Source organism: Syzygium oleosum, unplaced genomic scaffold, assembly GCF_021117445.2.
Source record: "Syzygium oleosum isolate NSW1041296 unplaced genomic scaffold, Sole_v2.1 Sole_v2.01, whole genome shotgun sequence".
NCBI lineage: Eukaryota > Viridiplantae > Streptophyta > Magnoliopsida > Myrtales > Myrtaceae > Syzygium > Syzygium oleosum.
The window spans coordinates 10,524,213-10,546,963 of NW_026607485.1; the positions used below are offsets into that span (position 1 = coordinate 10,524,213).

At 40.9% G+C, this 22,751-nt stretch overlaps 3 protein-coding genes across 3 annotated transcripts in view; 1 reads left to right on the forward strand and 2 right to left on the reverse strand.

Moving 5' to 3' along the window:
- Positions 1–1,121: 1,121 nt before the first annotated feature.
- LOC115662631 (putative disease resistance protein RGA3) overlaps positions 1,122–22,751 on the reverse strand; it is a 38,158-nt gene continuing 16,528 nt past the window's right edge. The window contains exons 2-3 of the mRNA XM_056313937.1: positions 1,842–2,298; positions 1,122–1,751 (exon numbers count right to left, since the gene is read on the reverse strand). Coding sequence (XP_056169912.1) covers positions 1,867–2,298 — 432 coding nt within the window. The 3' untranslated portion in view covers positions 1,122–1,751; positions 1,842–1,866. The remainder of the gene's footprint in view (positions 1,752–1,841; positions 2,299–22,751) is intronic.
- On the reverse strand, positions 3,044–4,960 carry LOC130138806 (putative disease resistance protein RGA3). The gene has a single exon (XM_056313945.1). It carries the CDS (start codon positions 4,877–4,879, stop codon positions 4,172–4,174), a length of 708 nt encoding a protein of 235 aa, XP_056169920.1. The 5' UTR covers positions 4,880–4,960; the 3' UTR covers positions 3,044–4,171.
- On the forward strand, positions 20,199–21,272 carry LOC115665451 (omega-amidase, chloroplastic-like). The gene is made up of 3 exons (XM_056313952.1): positions 20,199–20,339; positions 20,463–20,751; positions 20,868–21,272. The coding sequence occupies exons 1-3, from the start codon at positions 20,317–20,319 to the stop codon at positions 20,886–20,888; spliced, it is 333 nt and encodes a 110-aa protein (XP_056169927.1). The 5' UTR covers positions 20,199–20,316; the 3' UTR covers positions 20,889–21,272.

Below are 22,751 nucleotides of genomic sequence, written 5' to 3' on the forward strand. Positions count from 1 at the left end.
TTGGAAACCATGTTTTTTAACAGAAGCGGTCAATGTCGGTTCGAGGTATTCTGCAGTTTTTGTATTTATCAACATTAATAGAGCAATCATAGTAGTACATAGAAATTATGTTCCTTCATTTCTGACCTGAGAACTGATAGATCGAGAACGTTCACTAATTGTTGCATTCGCAGCTCAAAACAAACGACCAGTTTAAGAGCGTTGAGCACCGAGTCTGGCAAACAAAAGAGGCCCAAGAGTGTCGGTAGCATGCTTCTTCGGTGACACACTTTGGCCATCTTCAAGGCTGTATGGACCCATCAAGGAATTAACATCAGCGGACAACCCACCAATCTAAAAGGAGACTATGCTTCCAAACTACACTGCCCATTACATTTTAAAGAAAAGAAGAACGAAAAAGAGAACACAACTTTAAAAAACAAAGATCATTTTCTAAGCAAAAGCAGAACCAAAAAGAGAACACAAAAACCGCCGCCCTCAGCGGCTGCGCTGGCTTCGGACTCCCCTCCCCCCACGAAGGGTAGGAGTTCGAATCTCAGCGCTGGCGTTAGGGATTCTTAAGCGTGACGTCGTGGTGGTGGGTCCTGCGCTAGCATCACCCCGGGTTTACCTCCCCGGCTGTCGGCCGTGAGGAGGGTTCCCGGGTTACAAAAAAAAAAAAAAAAAAACACAAAATAGAGGGAGAGGAAGATTAACACATACCCCTTTAAAATCAAAAGAAAGATGCTATCTTCAGATTGGATACTCATATGACAGTTAAATCACTAATCTACCGCGAGAAAAAAATTGCGCTTTCAAGAACATTTACGTTTGGTTCAGCTTTGGATTTCAACTTTGTATATTAACGGCAGGATAAAAAGTGGAATTCTTGCCAGCCTTCAACTTGCTCAACAGAATCAACCGCAAGGCAAAAATCTATGTACACTTCCTGGATTTTCTATGAGACAGTAGGTTTCCATTACGCTGCGACATATTTGAAACCCAATTGTCATTTTCGAAGCAAGTGGTGGTAGCTCATGAGCTAATGACTTTCTCCTTCCATTTTTTACGAACCGCATAATTCTAAAGTCAAAAGGAACCTCGCAATGGATGTCATTGTTCTCTTCTCTTCTCTAAATCAATCAGCTACAAAGAAGCTACTCATCATATCATGCGATGCAATGTCTCCATAACACTCAATTCATAATCCAAATGTCTCCATAACATTCAATTCATAATCCAAACACATCCCCAGCAAATATACATTCACAGTGAAAATTGAATTGCAGTAGAGAGAGAGAGAGAGAGAGAGAGAGAGAGAGGAACAGTTCCCACCATCGATTTGGCCTTCGACTCCAGCGAGCAGAGCCACGACAGAGCAAGCGACGACTCGAAAGCCGGCGTCAAAGGCCTCCTCGACGCCGGGATCACCGAAATCCCCAGAATTTCTTCATTCGACCGGACAAGACATCCGAAGGCAGCTCCGAATCGAGCAGCGAATCCGAGAATCTCAGCTTCCCGACCATCGACCTCGGCGGGATCGACCGCGACCCGGCCAAGAGGAAGGAGGCGATCGAGAGGATGCGACGCGCGTCGGAGACGCTGGGGTCCTTCCAAGTGGTGGCGAATCAGGGAGTTCCGGGGGCTGCGATGGAGGAGATGAAGAAGGAGGGAGTGAGGAGGTTCTCTACGAGCAAGACGGCAAGGCAAAGGTGGTGTTCTACACGCACGACATAACGGAGGAAGGTAGTGGTACAAATAGCAGTTTCGACCTGTACAGTACACAGCGTCGGTGGCGAACTGGGTAGTGAAGAGAAATTAGTTAAGTAATGAAGAAGGTGATAGATAGTCTTTTCTCATACCTCTCTACTGAGCTCATGGTTGCAATCAATCCTCCCAATCGATGATCCGAATGTGCGCAATCTTTTCCAATTCTTCATGGCCATCTGTTAGGTACCTCTCTTTCAGAGCTGGACAATCACAGATTCTCAAGTCCTTTAAGCGTGTGAGGTTGCGCATCCCTAATGGCAAACGTTCTAATTTTGGACAGTAAGATAATACCAGCTTTTCGAGCAAAGAGAAATTTTCAATCCATTCCGGTAAACTCTCTAGATTCTGACAGTAAGAAATCTCGAGAGATTGCAGAGTCGTGACATGTTGAATCCCCTTGGGTAATTCCACCAAATCCCAAACATATCTGATTTTAAGAACACGAAGTTTTGTAAGGAATCGCCATTGGGTGCCGTGCTCGTCTTCTTGGCACAATAAATCGAGTTCCCAACAATCATGAATGCTGAGTTTCTGGAGCGAGGAAAGGTTCTGCATGCCACGAGAGAGACTCTTTAGGTTGCGAAAGAAGTGGAGGCCCATGGACTCAAGATTACTGGCTAATCGGAGTAGAGTCTCGAGCATCGAGGGCTCCATATCACTATCATCAAGAACTAGACGCTTTAGTTTAGAGAAAGGGATGAATGTGGATCCCACTGTTGCTTCTGATGGGCAATTTGGATTGACCATCAATTGTTGTTCCAACATTTTCGTCCTATCTATGTGCAAGTATTCCACCTGGGGGAATGGTGGCACAAAATTCATGTGGGGACAGCCCCTTATTAGCACGGACCAAAGTTTTGGGAAGGATGACTGTGAATTGTCTAACCGATGCTTTTGATATGCTTTTATTACTTGCCTTCTTCCCCACCATTCTTTCAGGTTGCTGCAAGAGCAGAGGGATAGTTTCTCAAGAGATTGGAAGAAGCGGCGTGTAGTATTGGATTGTTCCGGGTCATTTGTCTGTTGAAGGAACTCCAATGCATCCAAGCCTATGAGAATCAACGTCCTTAGGGAAGGGAGATCACTCAGGGGTGGTAGGTGGCTCAGTGAGTCACACATTTTAATTAAGAGATGCCTAAGGTTGACTAATTTCCTCAAATCTCTTGGAAATGTTTTAAGGTTCTTACATCGATAGAGTTTAAGGATTTGCAAGTTCACCAAATCCGTAATTGAATTCGGCAAAGTCTGGATAGATTGGTTTTTTGAAATATTAAGAAACCTTAAATGCTTCAACTTTCCAAAGGAGGAAGGAGGGAGAGGAATATTTGTATTATCCAAAACCAACGCTCGACAGTGTCTACACTTGGAGAAAACTTTGTGAGAATTGAGTACAGAGGATTCACCTTCCAAATAGAGAAATGTCCGCAATTTGGATGTTTTGAGCAGGGACACCATTTTCGCTTCAGAGAAAATCTCCGAAATAATCGACGCATGTCTAATTCCTCTATCATTATCTCCTCTTTCAAAATTGACAATCTTGCATTCACCTCCGGCAACTTTTCGGGCAAGATCGTGCATGAGATCATGCATCTTGAAAGTTATAACCTCGCCGTTGTCTTTTTTGCGTGCAGCATCGAGGAAGGACCTACATAGTAGTTTTGACAAGTAATTGTCGGCGACCTCTTCAAGGTTGTCCTCCCCGTTGAGTGACTCAATAAAGCCTTGTGCCATCCAAAGATGTGTCATCATCTCTTTATCGTAGACATAGTCTTTCGGAAACAATGAGCAATATGCAAAACAATGTTTCAAGCATGACGGGAGATGATCGTAACTGAACTTGAGGACTTGCATAATTCCATCATCAACCTCATCAATTTCTGGTATTTCTGGAAGTTCACGCACTTGGTAATGGAGCCACTCATCTTTATTTTTGCCGTATAAAAGGCCTCCTATAGTTCTAATGGCAAGGGGAACGCCAGCGCATTTTTTAACTATATCTCGACCTATCTCCTCCAGTTCTGGGTCTGATGATTCTACCTCATCTCCAAAAGCCATTTTCCTGAATAAGTTCCATGACTTATCTTCAGATAAGCCATTTAGAACATGGATAACCGATTTCGCATCCGTGACCTTTGCAACTTTGTGGCTACGAGTGGTTACAAGTATCTTGCTTCCCGGTAAACCACCCTCAAGCCAATCTCCAAGCTTCAACCATTTATCCCGATCTTCATTCCACAAGTCATCCAAAACAAGCAAACATTTCTTCCTGCCTAGAATCTCATGAAGAAGACTTGGCAATTGGTCTATAGGCTTATTCTCAAGATCTTGTAATAACTTTTTCATCTCATCATCATCATGCTCTTGCCAGTTGTCGTTCGCTGATTTAAGAATTTCTTTGATAATCACATTCACGTTAAAGACATCAGATACACACCCACATCTTAAGCCCAAAATGCTCTTTTACCTCCCCATCGTTGTACACTAGTCGTGCAAGTGCGGTTTTTCCAAGACCTCCTTTACCAACGATGGCAACAAATGACACACTCTGGCTAGAGGAGGGATCAAACAAAAGTTGTTTGATCTTTTTTTTGTCCTCTTCCCTACCAATTATTGCTCTGTCGGGTGCGAAAATTTCAGTTTTCTTTCCTCTCCCGATGGCCATTGTTTCCTCCCTCTGATGCTCCTCTAAACGGAACTTCCTATCGTTTTCGATCACATCCAGTGTCTTCCTAAGTTCCTGAATCTTGTTAGCCACTTTGAGGCAGTGTGCAAGCTGATTCGATTTAGAGAAGAAAACGCTTAACGCTTTCAATATCTTGTTGCCGGAGGTGACCTTCCGCCTCAGATCTTCGGTTGCGACATCGTCAAGCAAATTCTGTACGTCGTACAACACGTCCTTGAGCCTCTCAAGCCAGAGCTTGACCTGGTTGTTGTGCCACTGCTGCTTCTCGGCATCCAAAAGCACAGCTCGGATGGTCTGAACTGCGCCCTCAAGGATTTGGAGCTCGCCCTCGGCACAGCAGAGCAACTGAATTTTCTGAGAAGCGAAGGAGCCTCCAGGTTTCGCAATTTCGGAGGCGATGCTTTTCAGTATGGCGGTGGCAAGGCTGAAGAGCACTGCTTCCGCCATTTCCAAAAAGGCAAAAGCAAGGGGTTGAGGAGTGTTTGAGAGGAGGTTGCAGAGGTGATGCTTTTGTTGGGAGACGATGGTTTGGTGGTGCCTCGTGATTAACTTCATGCAACAATACATAGCAAGGGCAACGGCATCTCCATGTTACTTCATGCTCAGTCGCTCCAGTAGATGATAACAGAGAAAAAGACGCGTGGGGTGCATAAAACAGGGACTAAAGAAAGAAAGAAGGAAAGACCAAAGACCTATGAGTCAAAAAAGCCGGTTGCCTCTGTATGTCTAGAGAAAATTTTCGTACTTTTTCGTTTTTCATCTTCATCTGCATATGAAAATAGTATCGAAAAAGCCATTTGGTCCCGCATTTGAGAGCAGTTTCCAAACGAAAACCCAAATGCGCTCAAATAACTTTATTGGAAATGGTTAAGCAAATGTATAAAAATTTCCTCATAATAACTTTATCGAGAATTGGATAACATAAATGAGCCTTGGCAAAAATACGTAAGTTTATTCATAATCGTGTTTGCATAAATGAGCTTTATCCCACAAAACAATGAAAGCTTATAATAGCTTTCTTGTGTATAAATGAAAATTCTTATCCAAAGAACAAAAGAAATAAGAGAATACTATTTCACTAGATCACGTTACCAAAATTGACAAGGGTCAACATGCCATGTTTTTAAAACCATCATTTTGTCTTATGTATGTACTAGAATATTAACTAATGCATTGCTGCGGGAGCAAGAAGAATTAACAATTCAAACTTTATCAATCTTTTCGTTTCTCTAAAAATTTGATATTGCACCTTGTTTAGTCTATTTTTTAATAAATATTTTATCATACGCAAAATACCTTTTCGAAATAAAGTTTAAACGGTTTATATACGTATATCAAGTTATTTGAGGATCCTTATTTTGATCAAGGAGAAAATAACTCCATAATTGCCTTCATAGGTAAGAATACGAGTAAAATTTAGAGTTGGGAGACTTATGAAAATGATTAATTCCGAGGTCATCCATGTTTTGTGACAATAAAGCCAAAGAGATAATTTAGTGAATGATATCACATCTGAATGTTTTGATGACTCGATTAGTTAAAAAAGATAATGAATAATTTATGTTTCTCTTTTGCGCAAAGGGAATTCATGAGCAGGTAGTCATATTCGCACGCAATCTGTTATTATGTTTACGGGGAATTAAAGAAGCCAGCTATGATTTCTGTCCATCAGAAATTGATGGAGCAAACCGAATCTCTCAAATGCTTTTTAATGCAAGTTTTAATTCCAAAATAAACGAAATAAAAAGTTTGAGAATTCAAATGCGTAAATGGCACAAGGACTCCTATTATCACTGTCCTGCTAATTGTAAATTTCAAACTACATAACCATGCAACGTGATCAGGTTAACCACATAAACTGTGTAATCGATGTTTGATCGCAGTTGATAAAAATCTATGTATCGGTACCTCGCCGTACTAATTGCATTCACTAGGAATTTTCTAACTATACTGACAGTAGGAAGCATTTTATTGGCAGTCTCTTGGGGCGTTTTGGTCATCAACTATACAATTGCTTAAACGATTTTGGGAACTGCTTTTTTTGGGAAACAGTACCAAACGCTCTTTTTCACATACTATTTCACAAAAATGAAAACGGAAAAGGGGGGGAAAATTCTCTCTGAACAAATGGGGCAACTTGCTTTGCTTTTGCCTCATAGTCAAGCCACGAGATAGACTACTAGCTAGGGGAAGCCGTATTAATTTTGGGCATGTCAAGCTCGGAATTCGCCCATGGGACTCTTTCCAAAAGTCATCCGCGACATTAGACTTTTCAAAGTCATTTGTGCCAACCTCAAATTGAGTTTTTCATGGACAGCTGCGTGTCTGTACGTTGATTCCAGAAGCAAATCTCACAAAGGCTTTTAATAATCTCAGCATTTCATATCCAGTCGCTCTCTCCATAGTTCCGTATCGCAATTGTATATCACACGAGACTTTGAAACCATCTTGGCAGCACAAATCAACGCCGCCTTCGAAGAATCAAACCTTACAATTTTCGGGGACTTTCCTCATTTTCTCTATAGACCTTTCTATGTGGACCTCACTCGTCTTTCACACCCACCAAACATTTTGTTTTCCAAAAGGGAGGACACAAATAGGGGTTGCTCCCCCCTGATGTTAAAAAAAAAAACAATTACTTATGCCATGTTAAGTACTCACTCTTTCAAAAAAAGAAAAGAAAAAAAAAAGAAAGAATAGTTGCTTGATATGTCTGGAAATAATTTGTTTTTTCATTAGTATATGCACGAGGAACGAAATGTTGCCGCTTTAATTTTCATGTAATGCCACGAGAAGTTTCAACGTACGTAATATGGCCCATAGGCCCAGGCAGGAGTGACAATTCAAATTTCTTTTCTTCAAAACCGTGTCATTGCGAATGCCATTAATAGGCTCACTGCTAAGGAGGTTGATTGAAGTGAACTCACAACGACTTTGGGACCACCGTGGTGGCCTTTCACGCCACCCCAACATTTGCAAGGACCAAACGCTGTCTGCCTTTCATCCCACCTATCGTTTGCACCTGCTTTATCTTCTTATTGGGTCAATTCCATTCCCACCTGCCATAATTTGATTTCCTCCCATAAAACATGACAACAAATGAGGCTTAAGGTTTCGACTTTTGTGCATATGGAGCTGCTGTGGGCTGTTACTCAGGTTTTTTCTTGTTCTGTTGATCATGATTTCCTCCCTTAATTTGAGTAATGTTTCCTCTTTTTTGCAGACATTGTAATGTTGATGCAGCGCCACGTGACCAGCACATCAGAAAAAGATTGAAAAACAATATGAGAGAGAGAGAGAGAGAGAGAGAGAGAGAGAGGGGGGGCAACACGCTTTTGTTCATTTTCTCTTGAGATCGAATTCTGCCCAGTGGGAATGGAACTGACTAATGTGAAGATAAGCAAGTGCAAATGTTAGACAAAATTCATCTTCATTCTTCGAAGGCGACATTCATTTGTGCTACGAAGATGGTTTCGAAGTCTCGCGTGATATATAATTGCGATTAGGGACCATGGAGAGTGACTGGACATGAAATGCTGAAATTATTAAAAGCCTTTATGAGATATGCCTTTGGAATCATCATCAAATGTGGAATGCTCTCCCTATCAATGCCTTTATGATTTATGACTTTTTCGACACATTTCCCGGCACGCGGCTGTCCATGAAAACTCCATTTGTGGCTGGCACGGATGGAGAATGAACACAAGTGGGCAAAGATTTGTCATGGATGACTTTTGGAAGAGTCCCAATGGATGGATTCCGAGCTTGACATGCCCAAAATCGACTAGTCTAAATATCATGGCTTGACGATGCGATAAAAGCAAAGCAGGTTGCCCTGATTTTTTAGTGAAAATCTTCCAATTTTTTGTTTTCATTTTCAGTTGAACATGAATATAGCATGCGAAAACAGTCTCCAAAATTGTTTAAGTAGTTGTAGAGTTGACGAACAAAAGTTATAAAAGACGGTCGATAAAATAATCTCTAGTGTTGCAATGATTAGAAGATTCGTGAATTACCTGATAAATAGATTTTCATCGATTGTAATTGTAATTGGATGTCGAACTCGCGAAAAAGTTTGTTTAAAAAAGGATGCAAAAGCAAAGCAAGTTGCCCAATTTGGTTAGAAATTAGGACACTTTTGTGGTGGCAATTTTAGGGATACATGTCGAGCTGACATACATCGGGCGGTGGGTTACTGTGATTTCAAGTCGAGCTAAGCACGGTGGGATCGCATCATTTTTTGACTTTATATATAGCTTAGGATCAGGACCATGTAAAGATCCTAGCTAATTAAGGTCCTACTTAAGATTTGAATCATTTCTTAACTTTCAAATAAGATCTTACAGTCCGGATTGGATCCTAACAGGCATGGATAAGAATGCATGTTAGCAAAAAGCAAGGAGAAGAAGAGATTGAAGGGATTCCATTCAATTCCCCAAGCAGCATTATTGCTGATTTAAAGAGAAAAATGTTAGTTGTTTATAGGAGAAGCAAATGAGGCGTTTACTTCAAAACTTATTCATTGATTTTTGAAGAGGGTTTTTTTATTGAAAATCATTTTAACAGGGGTGGCAACCCTCCACAACTCTTTGACATTTAGTCTATCTTATGCTTTCTCACAGAAATGCTATATTGCAATATGAATCTGACACACCGCCGTCTGAAAAATTATAGAGTGCTTGAAAAAAAAAGGTGGGAAGAAGTTGATATAAGATCAAATATACAACTCAACCATATGCAATAGCAACATGTGACATTACGATTCAGTCTTCGCTGATTGGAGAGGCAGTATATTTTGCTTCATGGGACCGGAGCCTCTCGAGGAGTTGCCCGCGGTTTGCAGGTGAGGCAATGGGCTTCTGTTGCGTTTTTCACCTTTCGAAAAGGAAAAATTCATGAACAAGTTCACAAAGTGAATCAACGAAGATAGTTTGCAAAAGAATTGCAGTAGTTCATATAGGTACAAAGTAAATGGTTTTCACTGTATGATAACTTAATTTTCTTTTCTATTTTCTTCAACAAATCAAGGGCTAAACTAGCAACTGTATGAAACTTGAGTTATTCGCATACGCATACATTTTCGATTGAATCGGCTGGAATAGGTGTTGAACACTCAGGAAAAGAAAGTGCCCAGTTCTTCGTTCAGCTGACAAAGGCAATTGCTAATGCTGAACGTGTACAAAGTTTCTCGCCTAAATTCCACTTCCCGTCATAGCATATAATCTTGCATCTAGTCTCAATGAATGAGACGAATCAGTAAGACGATCCTCAATGATTGACCATTTTCACCGACGGGAACCTTGGAGGTGGTCATTCCGTTCTTTTTGGGTGGAAAAAAAGGATGTTCCTCGACGGTTGACTCTATCGCGTTCTAGCAGTTGCAGTAGCAAACTTTTGCACCCAAGTGGATACAAAATATCAATACCCTTTACAGTATTCTCTGGGAATCCAGCCGACCATACTTTTTAAGGCAGCAATAGTTCAGTTTTAACTGATGCATCGCAATAACTCTGGCAGAGAAATGCTGATGGAATACTCGAAGCATGTGACGAGACTGGGCTCGTCTGTTTGAGCCCTTATCAGAAGCGCTAAGACTCCAACCAAATCACTCGAAGGAGATGGAGTGTCCCTTTCCACACTCCATCTTCAAGGCTGTATGGACCCGTCGAGGAATTAACATGAGCAGACAACCCACGAATCTAAAAGGAGACTATGCTTCCAAACTACACTGCCCATTACATTTTAAACAAAAGAAGAACGAAAAAGAGAACACAACTCTCAAAACAAAGATCATTTTCTAAGCAAAAGCAGAACAAAAAAGAGAACACAAAATAGAGGGAGAGGAAGATTAACACATACCCCTTTAAAATCAAAAGAAAGATGCTATCTTTAGATTGGATACTCACATGACAGTTAAAACACTAATCTACTGCGAGAAAAAAATTGCGCTTTCAAGAACATTTATGTTTGGTTCAGCTTCGGATTTCAACTTTGTATATTAGCGGCAGGATAAAGAGTGGAATTCTTGCCAGCCTTCAACTTGCTCAGCCGAATCAACCGCAAGGCCAAAATCTATGTACACTTCCTGGATTTTCTATGAGACAGCAGGTTTCCATTATGCCGTGACATATTTGAAACCCAATTGATGTAATCGAGTCAGCATTGCATTAAGACGACGCAACGATTGATCCAAGATCTAAGACAACATCGAATCATCCCGTCATATATGGATGGTCAACTCTGTCCTAACAGATTTCTTTTCCATAAATTGCAAAACTTGTGTACTAGACGCACGGTCCCCCAAAGAATCAGCCATTATTAAACAGCAATTGTCATTTTCTAAGCAATATATTTGAGGATCCTTATTTCGATCAAGGAGAAAATAACTCCATAATTGCCTTCATATGTAAGAATGCGTGTAAAATTTAGAGTTGGGAGACTTATGAAAATGATTAATTCTGGGGTCATCCATGTTTTGTGACAACAAAGCCAAAGAGATAATTTAGTGAATGATATCACATCTAAATGTTTGGATGACTCGATTAGTTAAAAAAGATAATTAATAAATTATGTTTCTCTTTTGCACGCAGGGAATTCATGAACATCTAGTCATATTCTCACGCAATCTGTCGTTATGTTCACGGGGAATTAAAGAAGTCAGCCATGGTTTTCTGTCTACCAGAAATTTACAGAGCAAACCGGAACTCTCAATGCTTTTTAGTGCAAGTTTTAATTCTGAAACGAACAAAATAAGAGTTTGAGAACTCAAATACATAAATGGCACAAGGACTTTTAACGTCACTGTCCTGCTAATTGTAAGTTTCAAACTACAAAATCACGCAACGTGATTAGGTTAAACACGCAAGCTATGTAATCATTGATACAGAAATATTCAAAGTATTGGAGATTTGGTCGTAAGCTACTTATTGGCCCCCGATCCTTGTAGTTCCAAAAAGAACGACGCGAACGCGGTTTGCTCCCCCTTCGTTTAGAGCGGAAAAAAATCGATTATTTGTGCCGTGTTAAGTATTCACTCTTTCAAAAGAAGAAGAGGAAGGAAGAAGAAATAGGAGTGATTGTTCCCATTTATTTCCTTCAAAACCGTGTCTGTCTGTACCCCACGCTATTGCAGAGAGTCAAGTGCTCTCGGTTTCTCCGTCTTCTTCTGTCAACTGTCATTGTGCACTGCATTAATGGGCTCACCTGCTGTAGAGGTGGATTGAAGTGAACTGCCAACAACTTTGGGACTGCCGTGGAGGCCTTTCACGCCACCCAACAATTTGCAAAGGAACCCCACGCGTCTTCCTTTCATACCGCCAAACGTTTGATTTCATTCCCACTTTGCCATAATTTGATTCCCTCCCCTAAAACATAGCAACAAATGAGGCTTAAGGTTTCGACTTTCGTGCATATGGAACCGCTGCGGACCATTACTCTGGTTTTTTCACGTAATGTTGATTGTGATTTCCTCCCTTGATTTGACTAATGTTTGCTCTCTTTTTTTTGAACAATGTAATGTTGAACCCCCTTCGTTTAGAGGGAAAAAAATCCAAAAAGGACGACGCGAACGCGGGTTGCTCCCCCTTCGTTTAGAGGGGAAAAAAATCGATTACTTATGTCGTGTTAAGTAGTCACTCTTTCAAACAAAGAAGAAGGAAGAAGAAATAGAAGTGGCCGTTCCCATTTATTTCCTTCAAAACCGTGTCTGTCCGTGCCTCACGCTATTGCAGAGAGTCAGGTGCTCTCGGTTTCTCCGTCTTCTTCTGTCGACTGTCATTGTGCACTGCATTAATGGGCTCACCTGCTGTGGAGGTGAATTGAAGTGAACTCCCAACAACTTTGGGACTGCCGTGGAGGCCTTTCACGTCACCCAACAATTTGCAAAGGACCCCACGCGTCTTCCTTCATAACACCAAACGTTTGATTTCATTCCCACTTTGCCATAATTTGATTCCCTCCCATAAAACATAAGGGGTAAGCATGGTTCGAGTGGGCAGTTCCCATCCTAGAATCAGGAGCCGCCCACTAAGGACACGTTCCAAAAAATTAAAATCGGTAACCGCTGGTCGGTTCCATGGATCCATGCGGTCCGATTTCCGGGTGGGTCCATGGAACCGGTCCCACTAGCTAAGGACGGAGACGGAAAGATGAAGACGGAAACGGAGATGGAGAGTCAAAGACGGTGAGGCAAGCATCAACCGAGAAGAGAGAGAATGAGAATGAGCGTAAGGTGAAAGCGAAATAAGGTGTTTTTTGGCTCAATGTGAGGCTGTGAGCGTCGAGCGAATTATATTTAGTTTATGGATTTAGGATTTTTCATTTTTCAAAAAATAAAATCAAATAAATATATTATATTATATTATATTATATTATATATTTATTATTGTATTACCGATCTGCGTTGGGTGGGCGGTTCTACTTCTAGAATCGGGAATCAGACCGGTGCCCACAAGTTCCCAAAAATTGGAACCGAGAGTCGGACCGGTTTCGAGCTGTCCCAGAAGGTCCAGGTGGTTTCCGATTTTTTTGCACGGCCCTATAAAACATAGCAACAAACAAGGCTTAAGGTTTCGACTTTCGCGCATATGGAACCACTGTGGACCATTACTCTTTGGTTTTTCACGTAATGTTGATTGTGATTTCCTCCCTCGATTTGACTAATGTTTCCTCTTTTTTTTTGCATACAGTATAATGTTGATGTAGCACTAGGTGACCGCCATATCAGAAAACAGGAAAACATGGCGTGCGTCTATTTGAAGAAGCTTTTCTGTGTCCTTGAGATACCATTTTTTTTAATAAAAAAAAGCACATACTTTTTGAAAATGCAATTTCTGCCTTTACCACCATAATGATTCGCCAAGAAAAAGAGATGCCGGTGAATATGTTTTGCATTATTTGATCAAGAAACCCACAGAGTTTCTCACACAAATAGCTCTCAATTCTCCATCAGGTAGGACAGGAAACAAGTCACATTCAATTCACCAAATATACCAAGTTTTTGACTAAATTCAATTCGACTTCTTGCAGCAAAAAAAGTGAGAAAATGTTATGATACAATGCTTATCTTACTGCTCCACCGTTCCATGACACAAAAGTAGGGTGCGTTCTTGAGTGCGAAAACTATTGAAGACGCATAGAGTTCATATGCATTGTTAAACAAAAGACTACAACTCATTTTGCTCAATCCAGAAGTGCACAATTTTCAGTCCTAATGGAATACTGCACATCTAATTAACCTTTACAATGAACTCTTCAATGCATGAGATGAATGATGACCGACTCATGTTGAACAAGACATGTTTTTAAGAAATTTGGCAAACTACAACTTAGAAGCATAGATAGAATGATGTCCTTTATGCCATTCAATAAAAAAAACATCCGCAAAATCGACCCATTTAACATTTAAACATCTTGCTAAATCATGCTCCATATCATGGGGTTGCCAATGTGGCGAAATTGAAGCTTGCATGATCAGCTAATCTCCACTGTATCAATTGCTTCATTTGAAGGAAAGAGCAAAGTGACCTCGACCGCATCAATTGCTTCATTTGAAGGAATTGCATGAAATACTCTGTAAGAAGAGAATCAACAAGTAATGAGAAACAATTTAGGCTTTTGAACTTCTATAGAAATGTACCTATGGAAAAAGAATAGCAAAATACTGGACAATAACATCAGAATCCATAATGGGCACTCAGACACATCATTATTGACCCAAGGTTCGTATTTTTTTTTTTTAATTCTCCAAAGAAAATTCCTTCTATTTAAATGGAAGATTCCATAAAACAAAGGAGCATTCATAAACCAGAAATGCGCTTCTTCTCTGTTTTTCCTAAAATAATTTTGTAGATAGTCATTGCAAGTCGTGAAGACGATTTTTGCTTGATAAATAGAAAACTGCAACTATAGGGCACCAAGAGGGTGCAAACCCATTTACATAAACAGCCCAAAAAACTAAAGCCATACATAAAATATTTCTCAAAACCAAAAGGGAGCTCATACAGGATAAACCATCAATTATATGAAACCAAATTAACATATAACAATGACACAAGGTTTCAAATATCATGAAATCGTGACAAGCCCAAAGCATACATGTTTAGAGCTCATCGTCTATATTAATGTGTTCCTTCTTCAAACTTTTTCCAGAAAAGATGCCAATATCTTAATTTAAGGAGCGATTACTCCAGCAGATTTCTGTAAGTAAAAAATTCATCAATTTTCTCTCAGCATAGACAAGGCAGTTAACACCCGTTTATATAGAGTCAAACATGAAATTCTGTCACCACGTAAGAATGCTCAGAAAGCTACAATTCTGCAAATGTTTAAAGCATAAGCAAAACTAACCTTTCTACAGCAGGAATGAGTCCCGCAGTCAAAGCCGCCGAGTCATTATTCCAGTCAATTTGTAGCAATCCGAAGAACATATCAGGGTGTGCACGAGACTCACCAATTATATGCTACATAACAGTTTTCTCTTGAGATTGATACGCCCTGTCAAAGTAAAATAAAAACTATGATCCATAAAACAAAACACTCCCTGCAAGCAGAATGGAAGAAATTGTGAAGGACCTACGGTTGAAAGAATACTACTAGTGAATAGTGATTGCTTCAGCAAGGCCGACCTTCTCTTTCTTCTTACGTTGTGTTTGAAATATCGGATAGCTGTCCCACATTGGTAATCCAATGTTAAACCCAGGATAGAGGCTATCCGCCAATGTCCGGTCGTCTGGGATAATCAAAATGCCAAGTTTCTTCTAGCATGTCCTCATAATCATTAAACCTGCAAAACAATCGCCATGCTAGAGAAGTCTTATCATGATTAAACTTGATCTGAAAAGTTCTTAGAAGTAACACGGCGAAGCGAAGCGAGGTCGAAGAGCTTTCTGGTACGAGCGTCTCTCGCTCTCGCTCAGAGAACTGACAACTGAAATAGAAGCTGATGCTCCCAGCGATGCCGTTTTCCTTTTAATTGCTGCCGAATGAGGCTTAAGCACAAGGGAAACCAAAGACTATCTGGGTCAGTCCACGCCAACCCAGAGAGGCAGAGAGAAGCCTCGGTCTCGATCCAATTTTTGATTTTACTCTCGAGCTCTGATTGTGTCGCCAAAAATGAATAATTTGAAAAAATATTTTTTGAAAAATGATCGGCTTGTATTGCTTGAAATAATTAGTCAACAAAATTTTTTTTCGTTATTGACAATGATTTATAACTAAGCATTTTTTTGAATGATGATAATATTTTTTTATTCATTAATTGTTTTAAGCGACATGGGAGATCGCTTTTTAGAATACATTTTCAAAATTATTCATTTTTCGCAAAATAAATATAGCCTTAATATTTTTTTTTATCTTTAAGAAGATCATGACACGAGGAATTGAAATCCTTTATTGGACTAATCTTCATGGGTATGTGTGAATCACACACGTCAACGCGCATCGATTATGGTTCTATCCATGCACAGGATGGCAGGCGCAACTTGGGCAATGAATGTGATCTACACTGAATTTACCAGCAACAAAATTAGATATTTCATCATTAATTTTGGGGGTGTTATGCATACTATACTAATGGCTGAACTCTTGTGCTTTTTGCGGGATTATATATAGTTTTGAAAAAAGTATACAAATTTAACAAACTATATATTTATGATATCGATACAGACCAAAATAAAATGAAAATTTCTAAGTAATGCATCTCTAAGGGCCCGTTCGGCAACTTGCCAAATAGTAAAAATTTCCGTTTTTTTGTTCCTAGAATTAGTTTGGAAGCAGAAATCCATTTGTTAAATTTTTTGTGCCCGGGAATAATTTTGCAAAAATTTATTCCCAGAATCAGTTTTGGAACAGAATCAAGAAGCAAAAAAAAGTATTTTCTTGATTCTGGAACAATTTTTTCATTTCTGATTCTTCTTGATTTTCTTCTTTTTTTTGGTTTGTTGTTGTTTTTTCGGCCTGCCGCCCACCACCAGCCGGCCATTGGCTACCGGCCGCCGGTGACCGGCCATAGGCCAGGGCCGACGAGGGCGGCTCACGGCCGCGATGGCGAGGCCTCGCCTTGGTTTGGCGAGGCTCGACCTCACTGTTACAACTGGCAAGGCTAACGGCGAGGGCCGCGACGCCCTCACTGACCCTAGCCTGTGGCCGGTCGCCGGCGCCGGCGATCGGCCATGGCCAAGGAAGGGAAGGGAAAGAAAGAAAAAAAAAAAAAAAGGAAAAAAAGAAATATTAAAAAATTCAAAATATTATTAAAATATTATTACTAAAATGAAATTTTGTGTAGTTACCAAACGCATTTCTATTCTTTTTCTATTCTAAGAATATAAATTTTAGGCAATTACCAAACGCCTTCAAATGCTTAGAAATTATTTCCGGGTACGGAATAAAAAAGAATCATTTCTGAGTTGAATCTGTTCTCGGGTACAGAATGGATACCATGCACAGCCTAAGTAACTTCAAATATGATAGTGTACATATTCTTATGATTTTAGAGTTCTTTTGTGAACTACATATAATAGAAGTATTGCAACATATCAATTATTTTAATTTAATTTTGCGGTTGGATTTTACAAAGATTTTGTATTTGTTTTGATGTCATCATATCCACTATAGGGCTGCTCTACGCTATTTTTGATACTAATTGGATTATTTTGTATTTTAGTACTTTTCTCAAGGGTGACTTATATGTGGAAATATATGAATGCATGTTACACGATCTTTCTTAATTTTGGATTTCCAGTTTTTGCAGTGTTTATAATATTAAATAGTCACCATATTATTAGTTATTGATTCATGAGCTCTTCTGGTATCGCGTGCATCAATCATGTTTCTGCATATAAGTGAAAACAGAACTTGAGTAAGGAACGAAAGAGGGAAAAGTGTCAAAAAAGTCCTAAGCCTCTTGCATTGATGCCAATTTATTCCTAAATCTTTTTTTGGTGCCAATTCAGTTTTAAACTTTTTGACTTTGTGTCAATTCAGTCCTTCTGACTAATTTTGATCGGATTTTACTGACGTGGATACCGGCCGACTTACGTGGCATCGCCGGTGATGACGTAGATAACTTTTAATAATATTTTTCGAATTTTTTAATATTTTTTCTTTCTTATTTTTTTTTTCATTTCTTCTTCCTCCAGCCGGTCACCAGTTTGGCGACCGGCTGGAGGCCAGGGTCAAGTATTGAGAGTAGTTTCCAAACGAAAACCCAAATGCGCTCAAATAACTTTATTGGAAATGGTTAAGCAAATGATTAAATTTTCCTCATAATAACTTTATTGAGAATTGGGTAGCATAAATGAGCCTTGGGAAAAATATGTAAAGCTTATTTAGAATCGTGTAGCAGAAATGAGCATTATCCCACAAAATAATGAAAACTTGTAATAGCTTTCTTGTGTAGAAATGGAAATTTTTATCCAAAGAATAAAAGAAATAAGAGTATAACAAAAATTGACAAGGGTCAACATGCCACGTCTTTAAAACCATCCCTTTATCTTGTGTACTAGAATATTAAGTTACGCGCTGTTGCTGGACCAAGAAGAATTAACAATTAAGACATTCTCAATCTTTTCGTTTCTCTAAAAATTCGATGTTGCACCTCGTTTATTCTCTTTTTTTTTTAAAATAAATTTTTGACATATGTAGCACTCTCAATAGATATCAATTCATACAAATACCATTTTGAAGTAAAATTTAAATGGATTTGTATACGTATATCAAGATATTTGAGGATTCTTATTTCGATCAAGGAGAAAATAACTCCATAATTGCCTTCGTATGTAAGAATACGTGTAAAATTTAGAGTTGGGAGACTTACGAAAATGATTAATTCTGGGGTCATCCATGTTTTGTGACAATAAAGCCAAAGAGATAATTTAGCGAATGATATCACATCTAAATGTTTCGATGACTCGATTAGTAAAAGAAGATAATTAATAAATTATGTTTCTCTTTTTCACACAGGGAATTCCTGAACATCTAGTCATATTCTCAAGCAATCTGTCGTTATGCATACGGGGAATTAAAGAAGTCGGCCATGGTTTCTGTCCACCAGAAAATTACAGGGCAAACCGGAACTGTCAAATGCTTTTTAATGCAAGTTTTAATTATGAAACGAACGAAATAAAAGTTGGCACAAGGACTCCTATCGTCGTTGTCCTCCGAATTGTAGGTTTCAAACTAGAAAATCACACAACGTGATTAGGTTAAGGGAAATGATGAGCTGACCGTACAGTAAGTCTTTCAAATGAAACGGTGGCTTCTCCACCTTCAATTCTCCATCTTGAATGATATGAATAGATTTGTTTCTTAAAATAAAAACCATTACTTTTGATCTGAATTGCACCGTTAGGCTAGCAATGCTCTTAGGTTAATCACATTAAGAAATAGGTGTGGCTGTTCCCATTTATTTCCTTCAAAACCGTTTCTGTCTGTACCCCACGCTATTTCAGAGAGTCGGGTGCTCTCGGTTTCTCCGTCTTCTTTTGTCGATTGTCATTGTGCACTCCATTAATGGGCTCACCTGCTGTGGAGGTGGATTGAAGTGAACTCTCAACAACTTTGGGACTGCCGTGGAGGCCTTTCACGTCACCCAACAATTTGCAAAGGACCCCACGTGTCTTCCTTTCATAACACCAAGTGTTTGATTTCATTCCCACTTTCCCATAATTTGATTGCCTCCCATAAAACATGAGGGGTGAGCATAGTCCGGGTGAGCGGTTCCCATCCTAGAATCGGGAACCGCCCACTAAGGACCCGTTCAAAAAATTGAAATCGGTAACCGCTCGTTGATTCCATGGATCCATGCGGTCCGGTTCGTTGATTCCATGGATCCATGCGGTCCGGTTCCCGGGTGGGTACACGGAACCGGTCCCACTAGCCAAGGACAGAGACGGAAAGATGGAGACGGAGACAGAAATGGAGAGTCAATGACGGTGAGGTAAGTATCGACCGAGAAGAGAGAGAATGAGAGTGAGAGTGAGAGTTAGGGGTGAGCACGGTTCCAGGGTAGAACCGGAAACCGAAAAATCGAACCGGCGGGTAAGGTTCGGTTCCCAGTTCTAGGGTGGGCGGTTCCGATTCTCGGTTCCAATTTTTTAGGAACTGCCGGTTCCGGTTCCAGTTCCCGGTTCCAGAACCGGAAACCGGAACCGACGCTCTTCCTAGTAAAAAATAAAAACCCCAACTTTTCTTCCCAAATTTCTCTCTCTCAGTTGCTCCTCCATTGCGCGCTCTCTCCCACTCCCCACACCCACGACTCGACGAGACCCTCTCGCCTCTCCTCGCTCCGTTCGGTGTCCGCCTCGGCTCTTCCTCTGTCTTCATCAACCGCGGTCCGGCTCATCCACGGCGGATTTCCGATTCTGGGTTTTTTGGGTGGCCAATCGAGCGGCCTGTGGCTGGAGGCGCAAGAAGGGAGCGAGCAAGGACAAGAGTAAGCGTCAGTTGACGCTCGCGCTCCCTCTGCCCACTCCTCCCCTCGCCAAGGCATGGGCTCGAACCCCTCGACTTCGATCATCGATGCGACCTCGAAATTTGACGTCTTTTCTTTGGGTGGTGTGGTTTCAGTTTCAGATCGGGCTATGCCAACTTTCGATGACGGCGGATAAAGAGAGGAACATTGCCCATGCTCGCGACGCGATTCGGGAGGCCGTGGACAAGGGCGCTCAGCTTGTTCTCTTGCCCGTGAGTCTCTCTGCATTAGGTAGACTTAGCAGATGTTTAGGCAAATGTAGCCCGTGTTGAATGAAAAAGGTCATTGAGCATTTCGTGTAGCTGCGGAAAGTTTGGATGTGCCTCCTGATTGCAAAATGGGAAATTTATGGCTTACAAGAACTTTGTATACCTTATCAAATGCCCTTTTGTGAAGGCGTGCACTAGAAGAAAGAATGGATAAAAGCATCTTGAGCGGGCACGTGTCTGTTTCATCAGTTTTGGGTGACTTTCTGTGGCTAAGTTCTTATTGATGCTTATGTAATTGCTATGTTTTTATACTGCAAGCTTTGGCTTCCAGTAAAATCAGCCATATTTGCAGCCTGCGCCGTTCTATAAAAGGAGGGAAAAATCATGCAGCTTGCCTCATGGTTTTGTTGACTCTGTGCCAGGAAATATGGAACAGTCCCTATTCAAATGATAGCTTCCCTGTTTATGCTGAGGACATTGATGAAGGTTCATCTCCTTCAACTGCTATGTTATCTGAAGCTGCTAAGGCCTTGAAGGTTACCATAGTGGGCAGTTCAATCCCAGAAAGATGTGGTGATCGATTGTATAACGCTTGTTGTGTTTTTGGTTCCATTGGAGTGCTGAAAGCCAAGCACCGCAAGGTAACTTTTCTTTCCTTAAGTAACTATGTATGGAACATTTAGTTGCCTGAGTCTTCTGGTCTATCTGTTGTTTGAGTTGTTTTCTTTTCTTTTCTTTTCTTTTTGGCTCTATGCAGACGTTGGACGTATTGGTATAGGCATCTGTTATGATATTCGGTTTTAGGAATTGGCAATGATTTATGCTGCAAGAGGTAGGTTTCGTTTCCTCTTCGTCTATTTTGCATTTCCTACAATGTTGACTCACTGCATACTGGTGCTGGGGCTGCCACTGGCCCAGTCTATGCAGTTCGAAAGTAAGAAGATTTCTGACAGTAAACATGTATGTCTTAAGTGGTGGACCTTTGGATTGTTTTCCTTTGATTTATTTTCGTTTTATCCCTTCCAATGATTTTTAAGTTGAAAATCAGCAAAGTAAGCCTTGCACAAAGGGGGCTTAGCTGTATAAATGCTTTTACGACATTGCGATATGTCCTCTATTGCTTTTTGTATAGAAGATATCTCTTTGCAATATTGAGTCCTAATTAGCTAGTTTTTGCCTCCTCCACTATTTTATTGTTTTAAGTTTCTTTCCTAAATTAATGAGGTTTGCTATTGGTGTTGCTAATTGGCCTTTTATTGACAATATCATTCTACTAAATATGTTTGTACTGATCCATTGATAATAAAGTTATATGATGCTGAACTCTTGGTGTTTTCTATTCTGCATAAATGGATCTAGGTTGTTAGATAATATCCCCTTTCTACTAAGCGAAATATTGTTTTTCAATAACTAGTCATTGTTGCGTTTATTTTCGTTTTGTTTAATTAAAAACGAAATTAAAAAAAAGATCCTGTTGAAACCTGGAACCGACCCTGGAACCTGTGACAGGGTAGGTTCCAGGTTCCACGTTCTTACGGGTAGGTTCTAGGTTCCAAAAAATGAGGAACTTGTACCCGAGGGTAGGTTCCAGGTTCCAAGCGGAACCGAATCGGAACCTGGAACCGCTCACCCCTAGTGAGAGTGAGGTGAAAGCGAAAGAATGTGTTTTTCGGCTCAATGTGAGGTTGTGAGTGTCGAGCGAGTTAGGTTTAGTTTATGAATTAAGGATTTTTCTTTTTTCAAAAAATAAAATTAAATAAATATATTATATTATATTATATTTATTATTATATTATCGATCTGGATAGGGTGGACGGTTCTACATCTAGAGCCGGGAATTGGACTGGTATCCACAAGTTCCCAAAAATTAGAACCAAGAACCGGACTGGTTCCGGGCTGTCCCAGAAGGTCCAGGCGGTTCTCGGTTCTTTTGCACACCCCTATAAAACATAGGCAAAATTCTAATTAAGGACCCAAAGTAGGGTCTTTTTCTCAAAAAAGGATCCCAAGTAAATATAGTGTCAAATAAGGGCCTGGAATGTCTAATCAGTTTCAAATAAGGACCCGAAGTGCCCAATTAGTCTTAAGTAAGGGCTTGGGTTCGCCAGCTAGTCAAATGCTCATCGGCCGGCGAGCACGTTACTGTTTTGGCGACCGGAATAAGTGCAATTTCGTCTTTTTCTTTTTAATTTTTTTCTATTTTTTTTTCCTTTATTCCCTCCATTAGCCATAGCCGGGGCCGGCGGAGGTCGTCGGCCTCAAGTGGAGGCTACCCTTGCCGGCGTCGGGCGAGGGCGGCCCTCGCCTGGGCTGGGCGGGCGAGAGTTGCCCTTGCCGGATCTGGCGAGGGTCGCCCTCGCCCGCCCATCCCAAGCGAAGGTTGCCCTCGCCGGCGTCGGGTGAAGGTGGCCCTCTCCTGGGCTGGGTGGGCGAGGGAGACCCTCGCCAGATCTGGTGAGGGCAACCCTCGCCCTTGCCTGACGCCAGTGAGGGCAACCCTCGCCTGGGCTGGGCGGGCGAGGGCGACCCTCGCCGGTGTCGGGCGAGGGTGACCTTAGCCTGCCTAGCCCAGGTGAGGGCGGCCCTCGCTCGACGCCGGCAAGGGCAACCTCCGCCGGCCCTGGCTATGGCCGGCGGAGGG